The following is a 24774-nucleotide window of genomic DNA, read 5'->3' on the forward strand; positions in this document are numbered from 1 at the left end:
GGGGTCCTCTGAACAGGGAGGTGATGTGACTGTCATTCAGCAGCACTGGAATTGCATTCCTACTGCACAGATTCCGAGTCCTGCATAGATCAGCCACACAGTCCTGCTGCTTGGGGATACTGTGTGAGCTTACCCAAGGAAAATGTAGTGGTATGTTAAGGAAACAAACCTGAGGCAAAGAGACCAGTGATAATTGTTTGATGCTGCTATTGTCCAGGCCTGAGTGATGTGGAGGAATTTTAATGTGAAGGGTAAGAAAGCATTTTATTCATTATGAAAATAGACTTAATCAAGGCTTGACAGATTCGACTCTAAAATAGACTTCCTCATGGGAGAGGATGGATAAAATGCCAAAAAAAAAAAATGAATAAGGTAGAAGGGAAAAATTCACAGGCCCTCAGCGATGGCTATTATAAAGTTATACAGCCTTATGGTTAAAGTTAAAGCACTATTGATAGTGTCGATGGTTACTTTACCTCTTTAATTTATATTTTCTCTCTGATTTAGATTGGCCCAAGAGAGAGAAGAAGCAAAAGTCAAGAAAGAAACATCAACAGGCAACCCCTTGGCAAAGATGGGAGAGGCGGACTTCCATATGAAGGCTGTTCCAGGAACAGAAGTCCCGGGGCACAGAGTGAGTCTCCTCTTGTCAGCTGACTGTCAGGAACCCAGGACCACATGATATAGACATCACAGCTAAAGCAATCATTTTCCTCTTGCTTTTAAGATAACATAAATACTAACATAAAGCAGTACTGTATGGTCTTAAGCGTGCATTTATAACTCTTGGGTAAGCAAGAGCTATCCCTGATTTATCCCTGATTTTACAGGGAGAGAGAATTCAAAATCCAAGTGGAGCTGAGTCTCCCAAGGAATACATATGATGAGAAATACAGGAGGCCAGGTGGTAGCACAGTAGGATAAGCGCATATGGCGTGAAAGTGCAGGGACCAGCTTAAGGATCCCTGTTCGAGCCCCCGGCTCCCCACCTGTGGGGGGGGTCACTTCACAAGAGGTGAAGCAGGTCTGCAGGTGTCTGTCTCTCTCTCTCTCTCCCCCTCTGTGTCTTCCCCTCTCTCTTAGTTTCTCTCTGCCCTATTGAACAACAACAATAATAACAACAAGGGCAACAAAAATAGGGGGGAAAGTGGCCTCCAGGAGCAGTGGATTCATGGTGCAGGCACCAAGCCCCAGCGATAACCCTGAAGGGTAAAAAAAATGAAAAATACATACTGGCCCCAAAGTTTGCTTTTTTATTGACAGGTGCTTTTACATTTCATTTTGTATTGTTTACATGGAATCAATAGCTGTCCAGTTTTTTTTCTTTTTGCGCGTGCACACTTGTGTATGCATATACTTTGGGGGAGGGGCATTTTTAGGGCCTTGCACTTAAGCAGCTCCTCTGCTTCTGGGCCAACTCTTTCAGTCTTTATTTCAGAAAGAGAAAGGGAGACATACCACAGCATCGCTCCACCATCAGTAGATGGTAGATGTATAGAGCTTTCTCTGCTGCTAGGGTGCGTCCATGTGGCAGAGGGGTTCAACCCTGGGGTCTTGGTAGTGGTAAATACACACTGTACCGGATGAGCTATCTCTTAGTGCATCTCTTTTATTAAGCCACCAGGGTTTCACTGGGCCTCATGCTTGCACACGCCCACCGCTCTGGGCAGACTTCTTCATAGTTCCAGACAGAGGGTAAGAGACAAAGGAGAAGCACCATAGCAACATTCCATCACTCATGAAGATCCCTTTTTGCCTGATACTCCCATGTGGTGGCTGGGGTCTTGAAGCCTGGTCCTTGCACACGGTCAAATATATGTTCTGTTGGGTGAGTTGTCTCTTGGCCCCTGAGCTCACTTCTGTACACACATTTTGGAGACCGCAGGTTTTATTACTAAAAAAGTAAACCAAACAGTAATTGCTGCACAGCGTATGTTCAGTTTTTAAATTGTGATTATGCAATGTTACTCATCTTTTCCGTTTGTGATATTTAATGTCATGTACTCTTTTTTTTTTCTTCTTCTTCTTTTAGAATTGGGTTGTGAGTAAATTTGGAAGAGTCTTACCTGTCCTTCACCTAAAGAATCAGCATAAACATAAAATATCCTTTGCGCTTTGTCTTTCAGAGTGGTTGTTTATTGGGGTGAGTGATACTGCATTAGTTTACTTACAGATAAGCTAGAGATAGCCCTTGTTACTGCCGTGCATATCCTTCTCTTAATATGGATCAAGAAGTGTTAATGGGAGGAATCAACAGAGAAGATAAACATGCCTGAAGAAGAGAGGATGAGGAAGGGTGGGTGCATCTCATCTGCCCTTTAGCTCTGACCCTGTGTGTCAGCTACTCAGTGAAGCAGAAGCAATTCGGGTATTTTCAGAGGGAAACCAGCACGTGCAGTCAGTTAGTGTCGGAGGAGCAGCTAGCTAGTTGTTGTTTACCCAGAAAGTAGTAAGTACAAAAGATCACATGAGGTTAGAGAAGAGACTGCTGGGCCACTGCCCATGTTGCTGACCCTGCTCTCGGCCGTGTAGTGCTAAGCCAGGGAACACTCACTGTCTTCCCCTTTACCTTTAGATTTCCCACTAGATGAGGATAGTGGGGGCTTGGCATCCCTCACATAATTGGCATATATTTAGAAGTGAGCAGATGTGCAAAATGACTTTGAAAAAAGTGATAGGTTAAAACGACTTATTTGGCTTATGTGTTTGTTTGCTGGCTTGCTTTTCTCCAGAGCACTGCTCAGCTCTGGCTAATAGTGGTACAGAGGATTGAACCTGGATTCTGGACCCTTAGGTATGAAAGTCCTTTTTGTTTGTTTGTTTGTTTGTTTTGATGAATATCTTTTTTTAAATATTTTTTTTATTTGATCAAACAAAGAGAAATTGAGAGGGAGAGGAAAAACGAGAGACACCTGCAGCACTATTTCACTGCTTGTGAAGCTCCACACACACACACAGGTGGAGATGGGGCTTGAACGTAGGTCCTTGTTCATGGTAACACATGCACTTAACCAGGTACCTCACCACCCAGCCTTGGCATGAAAGTCCTTTGCATAACCATTATGCTATCTCCCTAGCCCAAACAACTCAAGATAGGAGTCTTTTTGCTTCAATATCTACATGTAACCCAGGTTCATTTTGCCAACTAATGGCAAATATTGATGATGCTTAGTATAACTCTATACATATTAATGAAGTTCAATTCTATCTTTTTATCATTTGTTTATTTTATTTATTTATTTATTTATTTATTTATTTATTTATTGGCTAGAGACATCCAGAAATCGAGAGGGAAGGGGAAGATAGACAGGGAGAGAGATGGGAGTCGGGCGGAAGCACAGCGGGTTAAATGCAGGTGGTGCATAGTGCAAGGACTGGCAAAGGATCCCAGTTCGAGCCCCCGGGTCCCCACCAGCAGAGGAGTCGCTTCACAAGCGGTGATGCAGGTGTCTATCTTTCTCTCCCCCCTCTGTCTTCCCTTCCTCTCTCCATTTCTCTCTGTCCTAACAACATCAATAATAACTACAGCAATAAAACAACAAGGGCAACAAAAGGGAATAAATAAATAAACAAGTAAATATTAAAAAGTAAGTAAATAAATAATAAAAAAAGAAAGGGAGAGAGATAGACACCTGAAGCACAGCTTCACCTCTCACAAAACTTGCCCCTGCAGGTGGGGACAAAGGGCTCAAAGCCGGGTCCTTGGGCACTGTCACGTACATGCTCACCAAGTATACCACCACCTGGCTCTCTTTTTTTTTTTTTAATTTTTTTTTCCCTTTTGTTGCCCTTGTTGTTTTTCATTGTTGTAGTTATTGTTGCCGTCGTTGTTGGATAGGACAGAGAGAAATGGAGAGAGGAGGGGAAGAGAAAGACAGACACCTGCAGACCTGCTTTACCACCTGTGAAGCGACTCCCCTGCAGATGGGCAGCCAAGGGCTCGAACTGGGATCCTTATGCCCGTCCTTGAGCTTTGCGCCACCTGCGGAGTGTAAGAGCCAAAGAGGCATAGAGTGGGCAGGAGAGACGCTTGCAGCACTGTTCTACCATTCATGAAGCCTCCTGTCTTGCAGGTGGGAACCAAGGCCTTAAACCTAGGTCCTTCAGCCTGGTAACCCTTATGCTCTGCCAGACAAGCCCACTGCCCAGCCTCTGGAAAGCTCCCTCCTAGAGCCCCTGATTTGCCTAGTGAAGTCTAATTAGCCAGGAAGCTAGGGGAAGACAAAGAAAATGGCTTGCTCGGGCCTAAACATTACTTTCTTGGCTTCACCATATTGATAGGCTTTCCTAAAAGCCTAGTCCTTTGCTTTTATTCCTTAACTTTGGAAACATCATAAAATATGATCCTTCAAAATACTGCCATAACATAAAGAAGATAGGGGAAGACTTCACAACTCCCGTCCCTATATCCAGCCTCACTTGGGAACTGGAAGGAGGGGACGATCCTATGAGCAAGAAACGGCGGGGAGAGTTCTCTGAATTTCATAGCCCTGCCAAGAAGATAATAAAAACGCAGAAGGAAGAGTCATCCACAGAACCTAATACTGTGCGGCCAAAGCCCCGTTTGATAAGGAAGAGTCCACATTTTACACAAAAGCAGGCTCCTCCGAAGTCATTCCATGGACCAGATTCTGACAGTCAGAAGCTTAAAAATGTATTTCTTCAAAATTCCAGCTTGGAGACGAATAGGAGAAAAAATAGCATGTCTGATGATGATATGGATTCCGAGGAAGAATTAAGGCTACTGATTGCAAGAGAGGAAAATTTAGACAGAACTGCACAGTCCTCAATAAATGCACCAGAAAATGATCCCTTTGAAGTTGTAAGGGATGATTTCAAATCAGATATTCACAGACTTCATTCCTGCACAGGTTCAAACATCAAAAACAATGGTTCTCGCCTTGATAGTTCTGACAGTGTGAGGAGAGATAATTGCAACTATGATTCAAGTGATACAGATGAAATTATTGCAATGAAAAAGAATGCTGGTTTGGTCAAAAACAGTCCAGAACTCTCACAGGTAGAAAAGACTGTAAACAAGAAAACTTTGAGAAATGGGAAAAACTCTGATCGCTGTGTTAAAGTACAAAGAGAAAAAAACAGTGTCCAACTAGCCATCAGTCAAGAAGTTAAGCCTCTCGGCTGTGAGCCCCCGCCTGTCTCCAGTAGCAATGAAGATGCTGATTCTCTGTCAGAATCGGCCGAGTCTGAAGTAGATGAATATAACCATATGATGAAAAATTGTCTCCGTGTGAATCTCACCTTGGCTGACTTGGAAAAGTTGGCTGGTAAGGAAGATGCTGAGGATGGTGACAAGGACACCGCTACTGTAGTCAGCAGGGCCTCCAAGAACCTAAGAAGCCAGAAGTGTATCCGTCCTGATGAAATTGTCGCTTCCCTTTTAGAAGGAGATGAGAGCACCCCTGGAAAACAGAAACCAAAAGAAAATAACTTGAAACCCAGATTCCAGGCTTTCAAGGGAATAGGCTGCCTCTACGGGAAGGAGTCAGTGAAACAATCCTGGAAAGAGAGTGTTGACACTGACAGCACCAGTAAAGATCAGACTTGCTTGAAACCAGGGGACCCCAGTAGCACATCTTTGGAAAAGGGACCCCCATGTCCTAATGACTCATCAAGAGATCAGACTCGTTCCCCACGTGCAAAGAAGGCAAATGTTCCAAACCATGTTCAGTTTCCAAAGAGACAGTCCACTGTGGAGAGCCAAGACTTGAAAGTGGTATCCCCTGCCAGTTCAGAAAATGGAACTCGAAACTCTCTTTCTAGCCCATCACCATTAAAGAAAAAGAAATCCTTAAGTCTTCGTGCAAAGACTCTCAAAACAGACTCCGATAAAGAGTGTTGTCACAAGACCACAAAGACAGCTGAGCACTGTGAAAAGAGACCTGATCTGAACTGTGGAGTCACACCCAAGCAGTTAGAGCTGATCTCCAAGAAAGACACCCAGGGGAACAAAGCTGACTCCCTGCCTTTTGCTGACAGTTCATCAGATGTTGGTGCTCAGCATAACCCTGCTGAAGATAACTTGAGGCGCTTGGCAGCCTTGGAGGCAAGGCAGAAAGCAAAAGAATTACGGAAGAAACTGGTGCATGATGCTCTGGCAAATGTGGTGAGTAGATTTTGCATTCTCTGGACTTGACAAGAATTCTGAAAGTCCATTCTTTGCCTCCCATGAAAGCTGGTTTGCCCCATTAAAGGTCAGTATTGTATTATCCTTGAGTTTTGTGTTGTGACTTAGAAACTCATATCACCATCCATCCTTAGTATCTCAAAGGAGGGAAAAGTAAGCAATTTACCAAAACCATGTTTTACTTACGTTCATATAAAGTTTTCTTCATAAATGCCATTCCCTTAGAAGATACAACTACTGGGGGGTCGGGCGGTAGCACAGCGGGTTAAGCGCAGGTGGTGCAAAGCTCAAGGACCTGCATAAGGCTCCCAGTTCGAGCCCCTGGCTCCCCACCTGCAGGGAAGTCTCTTCACAGACAGTGAAGCAGGTCTGCAGGTGTCTGTCTTTCTCTCCCCCTCTCTGTCTTCCCTTCCTCTCTCAATCTCTCTCTGTCCTATCCAGTACCAACGACATCAATAACAACAACAATAAATAACAAAGGCAACAAAAAGGGGGGAAAGCAAATTAAAAAAAAAAAAAAGATACAGCTACTATACTTAAGTGATATATCCTGAAAATCCCAGACTTTGCAGTGACTGATAGCTTGTAGTGTCTTGTTAATTTTGACTACATGAGCCTTTATTCATTTTTTTCAGCAGTTGTTAGGCACCTTTAGGCCTCACAGTCAGTGCCTGATTCAGAGGATGAGGATGGTTCTCCTGCCTCAAACCGTCACTAAGTCACAATGTGGGCAGAGGGTCATGGTTTAGCTCCTTTTCCTAGCAGCACACAGGAGATACACCAACGTGAATGTCACCAACATGAACTGAGTTCAGTGTGAAGAGGTCAGTGGAAACTATTGGAAAAGAAGGCGAAGAAAAGATGCTCGGGGAAAAGGGAGCAGTTTGTACAAAATTAAAAATTTGCAGTCAGTATGACTGAAATGTAAGATAGTAAGCAATAAGGCAAGAGAGAAAAACTAGGCAAGTTTTGAAGAGGCTGTGGAGGCTGGACTTTATTCTCAGTGCTATGAACAGACAAGAACATTTAACAAGGGAATAAAGATTAGATGGAGGGCCAGGTGGCGGTGCATCTGGTTCCGTGCACATGTTACAATGCACAAGGACCGGGGTTTAAGCCATTGGTCCCCACTTGGCAGGGGGACAGCCTCACGAGCAGTGAAGCAGTGCTGCAGATGTCTGTCTGTCTCTCTCCCCCTTCTTCCTTGCTTTCTCTCCTTCTAATGAACAGTAAATAAAATAAATATTTAAAAAAATGATTTAAAAAAAATAAGAATTAGATGTGTAAAAGTCAAGATAGAAATCAGTGAAATTACAGTTTGTAGGTCACCTATCCCACAGCCAATTTGGGGAAACTTAATGGTTTGACAATATTATGGTTTTCTTGGCTCCTCTAGGATGGTCATCCGGCAGATAAGTCAACACACATCATCTTTGGTTCAGACACTGAAAGTGAAACAGAGGAGACCGGCCCTCAGGAGAAGCAAAGTCATCTGAGAGAAGAAGTAGCAAAAGTAAGACTTGTGAGGTGTCTGTGGGTATGTCTCTCCTTATATAGGTCCATTTCTACATGCTGTGCATAATGATATCCACACAACAGCCAGACAATATAAAATCTTCCAGGGTCACGATGAGACCCAAGATTTCCTTGACCATTATACAGAGAAACTGTAGGGGCCTTGGAGATCTTTTTCCAGTGGAACCTCTCCTCCAACCATGTGCAAACTGGTATCAATATAGCAAAACCCTGTAGGCATATGGTCATGACTTTTCCAAAAACTCAACATAGTGAAGCAAATGCTGATTGCCTGAGATATTAACAAGCTTTTCTGTCTTCTCTTCATACGTGAACAGGAGTCCTCTACTAAAACATCAGGAAAACTCTTTGACAGCAGTGATGATGAGGAATCTGGGTCTGATGATGACAGTAACAGGTTTAAAACTAAACCTCAGTTTGAGGGTAAAGCAGGACAGAAGGTGAGTGAAAGACGGAAATTAATAAAGCCTGCAACATGTCCTTATTGTTTCTCTTAGTTTAAAATACGTAACTATAGACCTTGACCCACTCTCCAATGTTTATGAGTGTCTTAATGGAATTGAGACTGCCATGACACTCTGATTGGTTCAGGGGTAAATGAGGTCCTGAAAACATAAATACAGTGAGTTTCAAAATATTGAAATGTAGCTAGAGTGGCCTTATTTTGAATCAGTTTCTTGGGAGAATGGGCATCAATTGTGATCTTGTGTTTTGTGTGTGTAGCTCTTGAATCTGCAGTCTCAGTTTGGCAATGATGACAGATTTCGTATGGACTCCAGATTCCTAGAAAGTGACAGTGAAGAGGAACAGGAAGGTAAATAAATACCTTATTGTCTGCACAGTTCTAATGTCAGCTGAGGGACCCTTGAAGTCACCTACTCTCATTCCTGTGCCTAACATTTGGAGAAACCTTGCAGCCCAAGACTATGGAGCTTCTGACCTGACGCTCCTTGAGTTTGTACTTCGCAATTGATCTAGACAGTTGCACTTACTTGCAGGTAGCAGACAGGACAGGAAAGACAGACATCTGCAGACCTGCTTCACCGCCTGTGAAGCGACTCCCCTGCCTGTGGGGAGCCTGGGGCTCGAACCGGGATCCTTATGCCAGTCCTTGCTTTGTGCCACCTGCGCTTAACCCGCTGCGCTACCGCCCGACTCCCTTTTCTTTCTTTTCTTAAGTGCTTCCTAAAATTTTAAATGTTTTGTGTATTTTGAATAGACACAAAGAAATTAAATGGGACAAGGGAGATAGGGAGAGACACTTGCAACACTGCTGATGAAGTTTCCCCACTGCATGTGGGAGCCTGGCTTTAACCCAGGTCCTTGCAAACTGTAATGTGCACTTTTAACCTATTGTACCACCACTGGCTCCCTTTTTTTACTTCTTAGTGAAAGAGCACCATAGCATCATTCTGGAATGTATAATGCTGGAGATTGAATTCACAGCCTCATGGTTTAGAATCTAATTCTTTTTTTAAATTTATTTATCTATTTTTCCCTTTTGTTACCCTTGTTAGGACAGAGAGAAATGGAGAGAGGAGGGGAAGACAGAGAGGGGGAGAGAAAGACAGACACCTGCAGACCTGCTTCACCACCTGTGAAGCAACTCTCCTGCAGGTGGGGGGTTGGGGTTCGAACCGGGATCCTTATGCCGGTCACTACCACCTGACTCCCTAGAGTCTAATTCTTAATCCACTGCACCACCTCCTGAGCCTTGTAGCTGTTTGTTTTTGTTTTGTTCTTCTATTTTTTTTTTAGATTTTTTTTTATTTCCTTTTTGTTGTCATTGTTTCCATTTTTGTTGTAGTTATTTTTGTTGTTGTTGATGTCGTTGTTGGATAGGACAGAGAGAAATGGAGAGAGATGGGGAAGACATAGAGGGGGAGAGAAAGACAGACACCTGCAGACCTGCTTCACCGCTCTGTTTTGTTCTTTTATTGGAGTGTTAATAGTTTACAGTCTGGCTGTTGCCAAAGGAGAACATCAATCCTTTTCATTCTATTTTCAATGGGCTTGTCTGTTCCTGATAGTTGAAGATCATGGCATGATTTCTGTGACAATCTAAGACTCTTCCTACAATATTTATTACCAATCAAAGTCTGGCTCAACTATTTGCTGATAGACCATATTGCTAGTCAATAAAATTACCATCTTCTACTTTTTATTGATACATTTTTAATTTACATGCACTTTAAATTTCATTTTAGAATGATACATCAAAGAATCCAATCATTCTACTTTTGCTATTAGCATCTCACTCTCTTACATTTATAAATATTTACCTTAAAATTCTACAGTATTTTTAAACCAATTCTACTTCAGAAATTAAAAAAAGCAAGCCTTTGGACTTATCACCAAAAGCCAGTAAATCTAGATGTCATTCTTATCATTACAGATTGAAGTGCGCCTGCCAGTCATACAATTTCTAGGTTTGCTGTGGTATGCATTGGAGATAGAAAGGTTCACAAAATAAGGTTTAACTTTCTCTGTCAGTGTGTTTTGTACATGTTAAGGTGATTGATGAATATTTGGTTGTCAAGACTTCTCAAGTTATGTTTACTGAAAGACTGACTTACTGTCCTTTTCCGTTTAAGAGATAAATGAAAGAAAAACGGCTGAGGAAGAAGAGCTTGCTACGGAAAAACAGAAAGCCCTGAATGTTATACAGAGTGTTTTGAACATCAGCTTAAACAATTCTACAAGCAAAGGATCAGTGGCCACTAAGAAATTTAAGTATGGATTGTGTTCCATTCTTTGTCCTGTTTTCTTTTGTCACAAATGCCTTCTGAACTCAGTTTAAGAGTAGGTCATTGTAAACTTCCTGGGCAGGGGGTTAGGCCGTGTGTCCGATTCTCAGAAATATATTTGACTAGTGAGTCGCTTCATGAAACTAATACTACATTATTTCTGTATATACTTAGGTATCATAGCACCGTCAATGTCATTAGTAAAATGGTTATAGTAACTGTAAAACTATAAAGCTATGCAGAGATAACTTTATTAAGGAGAAATGTAAACATGATTCACACTGTCGGCCAGATTCCATAGTCAACCAACATGTGAACAATTTTTTGTATGGCTTTATTCAAGTATTCTAATTTTCCCCACTGAGAAAGTCTATGCAAATACCAGTAGAATGTCATTGTATCTGTAGCTGTTTTAGCATGCTTAAAATGCTTTTTCATAAAGTCCAGGGAAACGCTAACTGAGGTCATTTTAAAGATAATCCTTTTTAACCTAACATTAGTATTCTTCTTGTGTACTGTCTTTCACTCAATAGCTCAAATCACCCAGGTGCTGAATTATAATTTTCTACTAATCGGATATTAATGTCTTGATTACTCTGTTCCAACTTATCCCTCTTCTCTTTAATTTTTTTCTTTTAATATAGAGACATCGTACGTTATGATCCAACAAGGCAGGACCATGCCACTTATGAAAGAAAGAAAGATGATAAGACAAAAGAAAGGTCAGTCAAATTCCATCTTTTAGTAATGTGATCATATGAATTCCTCTCATTTCAGGTATTGGAAAAGGTGTAATAATCAATAGCTCTTGCATTATATTTAAGACTGAGGGGGCCTGGGTGATGGCGCACCTGGTTGAGTGCACATGTTATAGTGCACAAGGACCCAGGTTCGAGCCCCCGGTCCCCACCTGCAGGGGAAAAGCTTTGCAAGTGGTGAAGCAGGGCTGCAGGTGTCTCTCTCTCTCTCCCTCTCTGTCTCCCCCTTCCTCTCAACTTCTGGCTGTCTCTATCCAATAAATAAATAAAGATAATAAAAATAAAAATTAAAAAAAAAAAGACTGAGGAAGCCGTTAGAGCACAGTTACTGACATGGTAGAGAAAGTCTTATCTCTGGCAGAGGAATTTCATGCATTTAAATAATAAGTACCATGGCTCTACCTGGTACCTCCTACTTGTGTTGAGGGATGGCTAACATTGTGCTGGTTGCTGGAACCAGTCACCACAATCAGGCAGGTGTAGATAGTATCCTGGTTACGCAAAGGGAGTCTCACTCACGTCTCAGGCTATAGAGTCCCAAGTTTAATCCCCCACACCACCATAAGCCAGAGATGAGCAGTGCTCTGGGGAAAAAAAAATAACACAAACTTGGTGGTTTAAAACTGCATTCCCCCCCCCCCAGCTCCCCACCTGCAGGGAACTCGCTTCACAGGCAGTGAAGCAGGTCTGCAGGTGTCTCTCTTTTTCTCTCCCTCTCTGTCTTCCCCTCCTCTCTCCATTTCTCTCTGTCCTATCAACAACAGTAATAACTACAATTAAAGAAGGGTGTTGGTATGCTTCTAATTCTGCTTTTAAAAACCCCTTCTGTTTCATTTGGTTTAATCCCCCCTGCTTAACACTGCATTCTATTTACATAACACTGTATTCTATTTACATAACCTCTGTTAACAAGCACCACCCTCCCTCCAGGGCATTGGTGGTTCAGTGGTAGAATTCTTGCCTGCTCTACCCCCTCTCCTTGTCATACCCTGATTTTCACCAGTCACTTTTCTCTCCACCCTCTCTGCGTAGCATCCTGTTCCCACCCTACTGGACTAGTATATTTATAAGGACAAGATTGTTTGTAGTTTTTAGTTTAGCTTAGCTTGGCATAGATTGTGCTGCGTCCTGCATGAATAAAGAGATACTGCGTACAGCTCAACCATGAGTCCCTGGTCGTCTGTTACCCGCCCGTGAAGCCAGCCCGGCGAAAACAACAGAAGGGGGGGCAGCTAAAGGGAATAAATAATTATTTAAAAAACTGCATTTTTTTCATGTTGAAATCGTTTTTATTTCAAACATAAAGTTGACTTATAAACTATAAGAAGCTATTTGGGTCCTGATGGCAGACTCCCAGTGAGAAATGCTTCAGGCCCTGGTGGAACTGGGATTCAGAGCCCTTTGATCTTCTTCCTCTACCTTTTTTTTTTTTTTTCTACTAGAGCACTGGTCATTTCTGGTTTATGGTGGTGCAAGGGATTGAACCTAGGGCTTTGGAGCCCCAGGCAAGAGAGTCTCTTTGCATAACCATTATGCTATCTACCCCTCCTTTCCCCCCTATCCTTTTCCCCTTTGGGAATATGGACCAAAGTTTTTTTGGGGGGTATAGAGGGTGGGAGTTCTGTCTTTTGTAATTGCTTCTCCACTGGCTACCATACCCCTAACATGTCTCCATCTTTCCCTAGTGGGGTAGGACTCTGGACAGGTGAGATTCCAGAACACACTGGTGAGATCGTCTGCCCAGAGAAGTCAGCATAGCATCACAGTAGCATCTGCAACTTGGTGGCTAAAAGGCAGTAAGATAGAAAGCAGGACAAAATACTTAATGAACAGGAACCAAAAAGTAGAGATACAGCACATGAAAGTAGGCATTTTAGGGTGGAAAACAAACAAACTAGAAAGTCTATTTTAGGTATGTTCTAGGGGCCTGTGTCTCTAGTAATCATTGCTTGAGCTTAAGAGCTAACATAGAAGTGGACTAGAAAAGTTGTCTGGGGAGATGGTGTCAGAGTTCAGACTTCCCCTCTCACACCCTTCCCCCACCTCTCTGCTTCTGTGTGTGAAAGTCACCCCAGAATGGTGAGTCCCCAGAGATAACCACCAGCTTCTCCCTCCTCCCCACCATGTCTGCAGCCCAGTGGTGTCAGGCATCCACACATCGGCTCCTGAGTTCAGTCCTTGACTTCAAATATGTCAGACTGATGGGCTGGATCTCTAAATCCTTTCATGATAACTTTGTAAAATCCACAGACTTTTAGAACTTGAGAAGGTTTTGGCAGTCATCTGTTTTAACATTTTTCAGGTGAGGAAACTGAAGCTCAGTGTAGTTGAGTGATTTTCTCAGACAAAACTAATGCTTTCAGTGTAATTGCTGAAAAGTCACTCAGAAGAGAAGGGACAGGAGAATATGAATTATAGTTAATATTTAAAGCTACATGACATAGCTTTTTCTATTTTTAATTACTCATTATTGGATAGAGACAGAAATTGAGAGGGAGGAGGAGATAGAGAGGGTAAGGGTAAGAGACAGAAAGACACTGCAGCCCAGCTTCACCACTAGTGAGGCTTTCCCCCTGCAGGTGGGGACCAAGGGCTTGAACTAGGGTCCTTGCCCACTCTAAATGCACGCTTAACCAGGTGCGCCAGCACCTGGGTCTCATGACATAGCTTTATATGTGAAAAACTTAGGGAGCCGGGCAGTGGCTCATCGGGTTAAGTTCACACAGCAGAAAGTGCACAGACCTGCATAAGGATCCCAGTTCGAGCCCCCGGCTCCCCACCTGCAGGGGAGTCGCTTCACAGACAGTGAAGCAGGTCTACAGGTGCCTGTCTCTCACTCCCTCTCTGTCTTCCCCTCCTCTCTCCATTTCTCTCTGTCCTGTCCAACAACAACAGCAATAACAACAACAACAATGATGATAAACAACAAGGGCAACAAAAGGGGTAAAATTAAAAAAAAAAAAAAACTTAGTGCTTAAGATTCTCATTTTACAAGTTGAGTTTCATACACAACTCCTCTTTGTTATTCAGAATGTGGAATTAAAGTCATCCTGCAGTTTTCCTTGCCTGATTTCTGAAGAATTTCCCCAAACAAACTACCTGTTACTTTGTGACACATGTGTCTGTATATGTTGTGTATGTTGATTCAGTAAATCAAAACGAAAGAAGAAAAAAGAGGAAGCAGAGAAGCTACCTGAGGTATCTAAAGAAATGTATTATAACATCGCTACGGATTTAAAAGAAATATTCCAAGCTACGAAAGACAACCATGAGAAGGAAGACCTCACGCCCTGTAGTGAAGATGGCGCCGGAGAGAGTGCTGAGGCCCAGAGCCCTGGAGCTCCAGGCAGTGTGACTGAACAGCCTGGAGGGTTCACTTTCTCCTTCTTTGACTCAGAAGTTACAGATTCAGTAAAGGAAGGTACTACTTTTTTCCTTTTCCTTTTTCCTTTTAGGAAGTTTGAACCTACTTGAGTCTTGATGAAGTGTAGTGATTGAATAATTTAGTTACTTTCTTTTAATGAGACAGACAGAGAAAGATACAGAGAAAAATACCATAGTACTGGTGGTGCCGGGGATTGAACCTGGGAGTTTGGAGCCTCAGGCGTTTTAAGTCTCACTGATCTAATATGCACCTAAGAAAGGGTTGTTTTCTCCCTCCCTCTCTGTTTTCCCCTCCTCTCTCAATTTCTTTCTGTCCTATCCAACAACAGCAACAACAATGGAAAAATAGGACCTCCAGGAGCAGTGGATTCGTAGTATAGGCACTGAGCCCCAGCCGAAGGGGGGGGGGTTTCATCTCAGTAAATGAGGTTTAGTAATAAAAACAACGTGCCTGGAACAGATTTTACACAGCAGATTGTTTTTGTATTTAATGGAACAGCTCCTAACTATCTGCCATATGAAAAGGACAGAAAATAATGTTCGGGGCAGGAATAGATAGCATAATGGTTATGCAGAGACTCTCAGGCCTGAGGCTCCATAGTCCCAGGTTCAGTCCTCTACACCACCATAAGCCAGAGCTGAGTAGTGCTCTGGCAAAAAAAAGGAGTGTGTAGCATGTCTTCTATTGAGCAGAAACAGTCACATCAATGTATAATAAGTCTTTAACAGGAAGTCAGGCATAGCGCAGTGGGTTAAGCGCAGGTGTTGCAAAGCACAAGGATTGGTGTAAGGATCCTGGTTCGAGCCCCCAGCTCCCCACCTGCAGGGGAGTTGCTTCACAGGCGGTGAAGCAGGTCTGCAGGTGTCTATCCTTCTCTCCCCCCCTCTGTCTTCCCCTCCTCTCTCTATTTCTGTCCTATCCAACAATGACGATATCAATAACAACAACAATAATAACTACAACAATAAAACAAGGGCAACAAAAGGGAATAAATATTTTTTAATTAAAAAAATAAGTATCAATATATTTGTTTCCTATCACAAGATGGGGGTGGGGGAGAAAACCAGAGCATTACTTGGGACCTCATGCATACAAGTTAAGTACCCTATTCATTATGCAACCCACCAGGTCCCCCTATTCCTTTAAAAAAAAAAGTATTTGTTATTATAAGATTGTAAGAGTGTAGGTTTATACCTCCAAATATACATTCATACACAACTTACTGCTACCACCTCCAAAGGTTTGTTGTTGTTTGAATATTTATTCAATATAAGAGAATGAGTGAGTGAGTGAGTGAAAAAGAGAGAAATTCCTTATGGGTTTTTCCCCCACTATTCCCCATTTTCCCTTCACAAGTCTGATTATATAGTATAGTGGAGTCTGCCTTCTTGGATTGGTCTAGTCCCATGCCAGACAGAGTTGCCATGGTATCTAAATAGCATTGCTGTGGTCTTCACGTGATCTGTCCTTTTCCAGCTGATGCTAGTAATGGTTTGGTAGTTAGTATGACCAGTAGCAGAAAGTCAGGTGATCACTGCTTTCTGGATAAGTTTCCCACCAGCCTTTGCAGCTTAAGCCAATAATTGGAATGATTTCCTACTTACACCCTAGTATCAAACAAGGTAATTTCCCATTTCTTTTTTTCTTTTTTCTTGCCTTATTTTTTTATTATTATTATTTATAAAAAGGAAACACTGACAAAACCGTAGGATAAGAGGGGTACAACTCCACACAGTTCCCACCACCAGAACTCCGTATTCCATACCCTTCCCTGATAGCTTTCCTGTTCTTTTTTTTTTTTTTTAATTTTAGAAAGGAGACATTAACAAAACCGTAGGATAGGAGGGGTACAACTCCACACAATTCCCAATTTCCCATTTCTTATAACAGCAGCCTTTTTAACAGAAAGAAGTTCTGGAGGCTGGGCTGTGGCACATCTGGTTGAATGTACATGTTACTGTGTGCAAGGACCTAGGTTTGAGCCCTCGCTCCCTACCCTGGGGGGACGGGGCGAGCCTCATGAGCTGTGAAGCATATCTGCAGGTGTCTATCTTCTTCTGTATCTGCCCCTGCTCTCTCAACTTCTCTCTGTCCTGTCATAAAAATAGGGAGAAAAAAATAAATAAATAGGAAAAAAATGGTCACCAGGAGCAGTGGAATTGTAGTGCCACCACCAAGCTCCAGCAACAATCCTGATGGCAATGTGATGATGATGATAAAAATAGTTCTGAGAATTGGCAATAGGTGAACTGCCCTTTTGTATCTTTTTTTTAAAGATATTATTGATTCATGAGAAATATAGGAGAGAGAAAGAGCCAGACCTCTCTCCGGTACATCTGCTGCTGGAGATTGAACTCAAGACCTCATGCTTGAGAATCTAATGTTTTATCCACTGTGCCACCTCCCCGACCACTGTCCTTTTATATGTTATCAGGTCGTTACTTTCTAGCTTCACATTAATTCTATCAGGACAGGCAAAGTGTGGACTTGAACTCAAGGATGAGAAGGGGGAAGGCCTGACTCGGAAATGTACACATACAGAACTTTATTTTGTGAAGAAAAGAAAAAGATAAAACACATTGGTGACAGTGTGGGTGTGAACAGAAAAGAGTAAGAAAGCTCTGCTTTAAGCTGCATACTTATTTTTATCAAGCTTGCTTAGGGTTGGAGAAAGGGAAAATCAAACATATTTTTGGGAAACAAAATAGTAAGATAAGGACACATACACTGGGGTAGAAATGAGGAGTTTCAGTTGTTATAGTACGGGATAAATACATAGACGTTCAAAGTTACGTTGCCTGACCCCCAACATAGAGTGAAGGTGTGGTGCTTTCCTTCCTTCCTTTTATTTATTTATTTATATTTTCCCTTTTGTTGCCCTTGGGTTGTGTTTTGTTTGTTTGTTTTAAGAATTTATTTATTCATGAGAAAAATAAGAGGAGAAAAAGAACCAGCCATCACTCTGGTACATGTGCTGCCGGGGATCGAGCTCAGGACCTCATGCTTGAGAGTCTAGTGCCACTGTCCTTGTTTTTTATTGTTGTTGTAGTTATTATTGTTGTTGCTATTGATGTCATCGTTGTTGGATAGGACAGAGAGAAATGGAGAGAGATGGGGCGACAAAGAGGGGGAAAGAAAGACAGACACCCGCAGACCTGCTTCACCGCCTGTGAAGCGACTCCCCTGCAGGTGGGGAGCCGGGGGCTCCAACCGGGATCCTTACGCCGGTCCCTGCGCTTTGCGCCACATGTGCTTAACCCACGGCGCTACCACCCTACTGCCCCTTCCTTCCTTCCTTCCTTCTTTCCTTCCTTCCTCCCTGTCTCTCTCTAGCTCTCAATCTCATTTTGTTTCTCTGCCAGAAAGAATGACAGTAGTTTAGTTAAACGTTTACTGTGTTTTAGAGAGAAAAAGTACAAAGGAGTTGACTTAGCGGTTGTGTAAAGTATGTTCATTGCCTGGGGGCCGGGCAGTAGCTCACAGAGTTGAACGCGCATCTTACAAATAGCTAAAACGAGTTGCAAGGACCCGTGCAAGGGTCTGGTGCAAGCCCACAGCTCCCCACCTGTAGGGGGATGCTTCACAAGTGATGAAGCAGGTTTGCAGGTGTTCATCTTTCTTTCTCTCCTCTGTCTTCTCCTCCTCTCTCAATTTCTCTGTCCTACCCAACTTTTTAAAAAAAGATTTCCTTGCCTGAGGCTCTAAGATAGAGAAAAGTGAGTTCCAGTTATGTGCTCTGTGCCCCTACAACAATGCATTGCAAACAATATTCTGGAGTTAACTGTGCCTGAATCTAGTTACCTGAAAACCAGTTCAGTGAGCAACTCAAAGGAAGCCAAACAAGTAATAGTGAAGGGGTCTTCTCTTAGAAATTTCACCCCTGCAGGAGGTTTATTTTTCCTCTAGGAGGGAAAGTTTAAAGGGCCTGATAAACTTAGGTGGCAGGGTTTTTTGTTTTTTTTTTAATATAATTTCTTTTGGGAGTTGGGCGGTAGCGCAGCAGGTTAAGCGCATGTGGCGCAAAGCGCAAGGACTGGCTTAAGATCCCGGTTCAAACCCCCAGCTCCCCACCTGCAGGGGAGTCGCTTCACAGGCAGTGAAGCAGACCTGCAGGTGTCTATCTTTCTCTCCCCCTCTCTGTCTTCCCCTCTTCATTTCTCTGTCCTCTCAATAACTACAACAACAATGGAAAACAAGAGCAACAAAAGAGAAAATAAATAAACATTTTAAAAAACAGTAAATGCTTTTAAATATATATATATATATATAATTTCCTGTAATTTATTATGTGACCATTATCCACAGTTCCCATTTCTGCTAGCTAAACATCCTCAAGATCACAATAGCCAAAGAAAGTTATGAATCATTTCTCCCAGTGTTTGAAAATATATGAAAGTGAGTGGGGAAGATAGCATAATGGTTATGCAAACAAACTCTCACCCTGATGCTCTGAGTTCCTAGGTTCAATCCCCTACACCATCATGAGCCAGAGCTGAGCAGTGTTCTGGTAAAAAAAAAAAGAAAAGAAAAGAAAAGAAAAGAAAGAAAGAAAGAAAGAAAGAAAGAAAGAAAGAAAGAAAGAAAGAAAAAGAAAATATATGAAATCCCATAAGTTAGTCTTTCTTTTCCAACCAAGGTTATCCCTGGGCTGCTCTCCTCTATGATTCATCCACTCCCAGAGTATTCTTTTCTTCTTTTGATTTTTAGATAGAGAAACAGAGAGTGCGGGAAACCCACCGCAGAGCAGCACTGTCACTTGTAAGACCTCCCCTCCCCCAAATACCCCACTATACCACCTCCACCCTCCTTGCAGGTGCCTCCCTAGGTAGTGACTGAACATTCAAACTCAGACGTGGTGAAGTGTGCAGTCTACTATGTGAGCTATCTCCTGGGGCCAAGATACTACCTATTTCCAATTAATAATTGAGATACTAGAAATGGTGAGAGGAGGTGAAATGGTGCAATGTTAGTATGCTGAAAGCAATCCAGTGAGTACGTTTAGAAACATATCCCGACACCTTTTATTGTCATAATGTATAGAGGCCTACAGAGTTGACCCAGTGAGGCCTGGGAAGATCGCTTGGCAGGGAACCCCTCGTTTCCAGGACAGCAGTTCGGAAGAGGAAGATGTTGCTGAAGATGCTGATGACAGGATGCCCAGCCCTGAGTAAGTGATTTTTTTTTTTTTTTTTTTTTTTTGTCAATGCAGGTCTATTCTAATGTTTGTAAAACCCGAGTTAGACTTGCTTGAGAAATATTGCAGACCTTCCAAACAATTTTAAAAAGTTTCTTGATAGATAAGTATTCCGGTTTTGTGTACCTACTCAGATTAAAGACATTTTAGAAGTCTGTTTGAATACTATCAAAGAGGAGTTTCTATGCAATATTGAATGCCTACATTGGTGTTTGAAAAAAGAAAATTTTTGATATAAGACAGCATAGAGTCTAACATTGCTCAGTTATATACTAAAGCATTATCTACAATCTTTAAGAAGACAAAGATAGAGTAAGAGGGCAGAATAGGCATCAGTGGTGCCTGTTGACAGTATAAAATAATAAGTAAACAGGTGGAGGGAACATGCAGATTTCATGCTAAGAAGGGACTGTACCTTACACTTACTGGTAGTAAGAATTTCAGCCTCTGTTTGATAGAAGTCAGGAGCCATGGAGTGATGAAGGCTAGGTCAGTGATAACCCTGGTAGAGTAACAAAAATAAAGTTAAAAAGAAGTTTCTGCTAGAAGAAGAAGAACTAGTGCAAAAGCATCTAAAATGAGCCTTATATCAGTTCATTAGCAAATTCTCTAGCCTTTTGTTAAGGGGAGCATGTTTCTCCATCCCTGGGGTGAAGATAGCACCAGGTGGGATGTTATGTGCTTAGAGAAGCCAGCTTGACACTTAAGTCACTTGTCAGAAAGAGGACCCAGCAATTGACTGGCTGCCACCCAGGCGAAACACTAGCAGATTGTTCGTAAGTGAATCTTCATTATTTATTACCAAAGCTTGATCAGAAGAGTTGATTTCAAGAGAATGGGGTCATTTTAACTCACAGCAAAATGAACAAAACGTGTGTGTGTGTGTGTGTGTGTGTGTGTGTGTGTGTGTGTGTGTGTGTATTGATTTAATTTATTAGTCAAAGATTGAGAACCAGAGGAGTCGGGCAGTAGCGCAGCGGGTTAAGTGCAGGTGTCGCAAAGCGCAAGGATTGGTGTAAGGATCCTGGTTTGAGCCCCCAGCTCCCCACCTGCAGGGGTGAAATAGGTCAGCGGGTGTCTTTCTCTCCCTCTCTCTGTCTTCCCCTCCTCTCTCTATTTCTCTCTGTCCTATCCAACAATGACGACATCAATAACTACAACAATAAAGCAAGGGCAACAAAAGGGAATGGATAAATAAATAAATATTTTTTAAAAATACTGAGAATCAGAGAATCACTCTGACATACATGATGCCAGAGATCAAACCTGGGGCCTCATTCTTGAGATATTTTCATTGCAAGCATTTCTTAAATATTGAGACCTGTCTCCTTTCTCTCTTGATTCAGGGAAGAATCACTGCCTGAGAAAGAAACCACTAGATTTTTCTTCTTCTCTAAGACTGATGAAAGACTTAATGGTAAGTTGGCTTTTTTGTTAAATGGAATCCAGCAGATAAATAAATACAGTGTATCCTTTACTACTGCACATCTCATATGATAGCATACTATTATAGTGAGGCATGTCACTTCTAAAACTCAGGTCTTGGAACATGATGGCCTCTTAGAACCTAGGTGGGGAGATTAGATTGTTAGGTGGCCAAACAGCTAGATTTATTTCAAGTGTTAGGTTATTTTGGTAGGAGAGATTTATTGACATGGGAACTCTTATGTTTGACTTATGCAAAGAGATATGAGGCATATTTGGGAGGGTGATAAAGCATATTTGACATGCTTTTGTCTGTCTTCCCCACCTCTCCCCCTTGAGGTTTTTTTTTTTTTTAATCTATTTATTTTCCCTTTTGTTACCCTTGTTGGTTTTTATTGTTGTTGTAGTTATTATTGTTGTTGTCGTTGTTAGATAGGACAGAGAGAAATGGAGAGGAGGGGAAGACAGAAAGGGGGAGAGAAATATAGACACCTGCAGACCTGCTTCACCACCTGTGAAGTGTCTCCCCTGCAGGTGGGGAACCGGGGGCTCAAACTGGGATCCTTACACCAGTCCTTGCGCTTCACGCCATGTGCACTTAACCCACCGCGCTACCGCCTAACTCCCTTTTTTTTTTTTTTTTTTTTTTATCAGAGCACTGCTCAGCTTTGGTTTACATACTGCTTTTTTTTGTACAGGTGATTGAAGACTTTGGAGCCTTAGGCATGAGAGTCTCTGCATAACCATCATGCTACTTACCTCACCCTCTTTTTTTTATATATATACCTTTTTATACTTTTTTTTTATAACCTTACCCTCTTTTTTTTTTTTTTTTTTAACCAGAGCACTAATCAGCTCTGACTTATGGTCCTGTGGGGGGGATTGAACCTGGGAAATCAGAGCCTCAGGCATGAAAGTTTGTTTTAATAGCCATAATGCTACTGTGGTCCGGGAGGTGGTGCAATGGCTAAAGCATTGGACTGTCAAGTCACGAGGTCTTGAGTTAAATCCCTGGCAACAAACACATGTACCAAAGTGATGTCTGGTTCTTCTCTCTCTCCTCCTATCTTTCTCATCAACAAATAAAAAAATCTTAAAATAATAATAATAATAATAACCATTATGCTGCATTATGCTGTCTACCTCTCCCTCTTTTTTTTTCCTTAGTTGAAATTAGTATAAATTGGGGGGAAATGTTCAGAACTAGAATTGAAGACCTTGATAATGTTAAACTTTTGTCCACTGAGGAAAATTAATTTCCTGTCCCTCTTGTTTTGATTTACCTCCTAACAGCGTCTAACTTATTCTGGAGAGGAGTGGGAAATAATACTAGTAAAATATCCTGGGAGGCCAGAACTAACGAGTTACGTATGGTGAGTAATTACATCTCTATTCTGATTGTCTCCTTCAATAGATATGGCGTCGCTTCTGTGCTGATGTTCACCTGGCATAACAAGGTGGGAAAACCTAGCACATGATTTACTGCACTCTGCTGAGCATGTCCTTGTATTCAGGCCTGCGTCAGTCCAGACAGACCTCTTCCCTGTCGCCAAAGGCCTCACCTCAGGTGAAGCAGAGCATGGAGATGATCCTGGTAGCAATGCTACCAACTGTGGAGCAACTTGTATTTATCTGAAATTCTATTTTTATTTATCTCACATTCGATAAAATTTTCCCATGAGAGAGAAGCCAGAGAGCCACTCTGGCACGTGCAATACCAGAGTTCTACCCTGAGTCTCACACATTTGAGTCCTGTGCTTTACTGTTATGGGGAAAGAGGCAAGGCAGGATACCCAAGGCTGTTAGGGGAAAGCAGGTTTATTGATGCCACAGGCCCAGGGGATGTCCCATCCACCCAAATTCTGCACCCTGACCAAAGACAGGATTCTCATTTCATATACTTTACAGCTCCTCAAAATTATGGGGTTCCATACACGGCAAGTATATAGTGTGTCACACTAACTGGCACTCACACACAGCAAGGTTTCTTACTAACTTGCAAGAATATGAGGGGAAGAAACAGACAGGAGGGGAAGTAGCTGCAGAAGAGCTGTCTGGGCTTAGATGACTTCACAGAGGCAGGAACACCCCGTCTATAGTTTTTACTTTTAGCCTCTGCAACAACAGTTTTTCCAGTAACAGCCTGCCATACTACCAGATAAGCTGTCTACCCACAGTTCCTCCTTCCTTTCTTCTTTCCATTCCTCCCTCCCTTCCTTGCTTTCTCTTTTCCTTCCTTTTTCTTTCTTTTCTTTACCAGAGGACTTCCCAGCTGTGGCTTGTGATGGTGCTGGAGCTTGAATTTGAGACCTCTGGTCCCTCAGGCATGTAGTTGTGTTACATAAACCACTGTACAATTTTCAGGCTCTATTTTTAATTTTAAAAAAATTATTTTATTTTTCCAGGATTGCCGAAAGAAACATAAAGATGCCAAAAGGAGAGTGAAACCAAAATAATGTCTCTATTGCTTTTAATACTGCATGTGAACCATATGAACAGGCTTCACCTATGGACATTGGGGGACACAGAAAATAACTTTCGCTGACAAAGAATTCCAAGTGAAGGAATATTCCATTTCTTTCTGATGGTGATTCCAGACCACTTTGGTTGCTATCTTTTTTGTGTGAATTTCCTCTGTATGTTTCCCACAAAATTAATTGGGACAGTCTCAGATACTTTTTATGTATAAATCTCTTTATCATTTACCCTTCAGATGATAGATTTATGTAAAACCTTTTAAATATATGAATCAGAGAAGACTCTGGTTTTCCAAGTAGACTTTGGGTTAATTATAAACTAATTAAAATATTTATTTCTGATTTTACCAAACTCATCTCACACTCTCTTGAAGGGTTTGTTTAGAGAGTTGAGATAAGTCATTGTTGAGTCCTGTTTTTATGTCCTGGTATCCTAATTAAAATGTGGGCCAGATAAAGACAACAATAGAGTATCTTCCTGTCCTCACCCTCCAGGAATTGATGCAAGCAAGGATATCAATCTCAAAAGTCTAGTTAAACCAGACACTTCTAAAAAATACAAGTATCTAAATAAAATAAAAATACAAGCAACCTTTGGGTCTAGTAGGGAAGCTTTTTCCTCCCTTGTGGAGCGGGAACTCCACAGACGTGTCATTTCACGGTTCCCAGCCCATTTTTTAGTTCAGAAAGGAACAGAGACAGAGAGAGAAATACACCCGAGCTTCCTCTGTTGCCATGGTAAATACCACATGGGCTACAGAGAAGGAACAGCCCTCATTCACTCAGGGAGAAGGATTTATACCTCATGAAAATCAACCTGGCTAGGATTGTAGACTACGTCTATCAAAGTGGATTCTATACAGAATTGTATATGTATTGTTCCAAAGGATCATTGTTGATCCTCAATGTATATATCTGAGATAACTATATTGATTTATGTCTTGATTAAATGTAAACTCTGAAGCCTTAGGTCTCATCTGGTTTATTGACCCTGCTGGCCCCCTGTCTTGAACTGTCTAGATCATAATGGATGCTCATTATGTCTTTTTTTTTTTTTTAATAAACTGTTGAAATGTCACTGAAGGTCTGCTTGCTGGTCAATTA

The 24774-nt window shown here is 41.9% G+C and overlaps 1 protein-coding gene and 1 long non-coding RNA gene across 5 annotated transcripts in view; both read left to right on the forward strand.

Annotated features, from left to right (window-relative positions):
* NOL8 (nucleolar protein 8) overlaps window positions 1-24748 on the forward strand; it is a 35714-nt gene extending 10966 nt beyond the window's left edge. For all 4 annotated transcript variants that reach the window (XM_060200574.1, XM_060200576.1, XM_060200575.1 and 1 more), the window contains exons 5-17: window positions 508-634; window positions 2033-2101; window positions 4331-6127; window positions 7545-7661; window positions 8002-8124; window positions 8408-8498; window positions 10279-10417; window positions 11076-11153; window positions 14339-14610; window positions 19615-19741; window positions 21115-21185; window positions 22487-22566; window positions 23599-24748. In XM_060200574.1, coding sequence (XP_060056557.1) covers window positions 508-634; window positions 2033-2101; window positions 4331-6127; window positions 7545-7661; window positions 8002-8124; window positions 8408-8498; window positions 10279-10417; window positions 11076-11153; window positions 14339-14610; window positions 19615-19741; window positions 21115-21185; window positions 22487-22566; window positions 23599-23649 — 3142 coding nt within the window. In that variant the 3' untranslated portion in view covers window positions 23650-24748. The remainder of the gene's footprint in view (window positions 1-507; window positions 635-2032; window positions 2102-4330; window positions 6128-7544; window positions 7662-8001; window positions 8125-8407; window positions 8499-10278; window positions 10418-11075; window positions 11154-14338; window positions 14611-19614; window positions 19742-21114; window positions 21186-22486; window positions 22567-23598) is intronic.
* Window positions 11271-12455, forward strand: LOC132540942 (uncharacterized). Its single transcript, XR_009552149.1, has 2 exons — window positions 11271-11975; window positions 12410-12455. It is a non-coding gene; the product is annotated as an uncharacterized LOC132540942 (long non-coding RNA).
* Window positions 24749-24774: the final 26 nt, after the last annotated feature.

The sequence above is a fragment of the Erinaceus europaeus genome, chromosome 10 (genome assembly GCF_950295315.1).
Source record: "Erinaceus europaeus chromosome 10, mEriEur2.1, whole genome shotgun sequence".
Taxonomy (NCBI): domain Eukaryota; kingdom Metazoa; phylum Chordata; class Mammalia; order Eulipotyphla; family Erinaceidae; genus Erinaceus; species Erinaceus europaeus.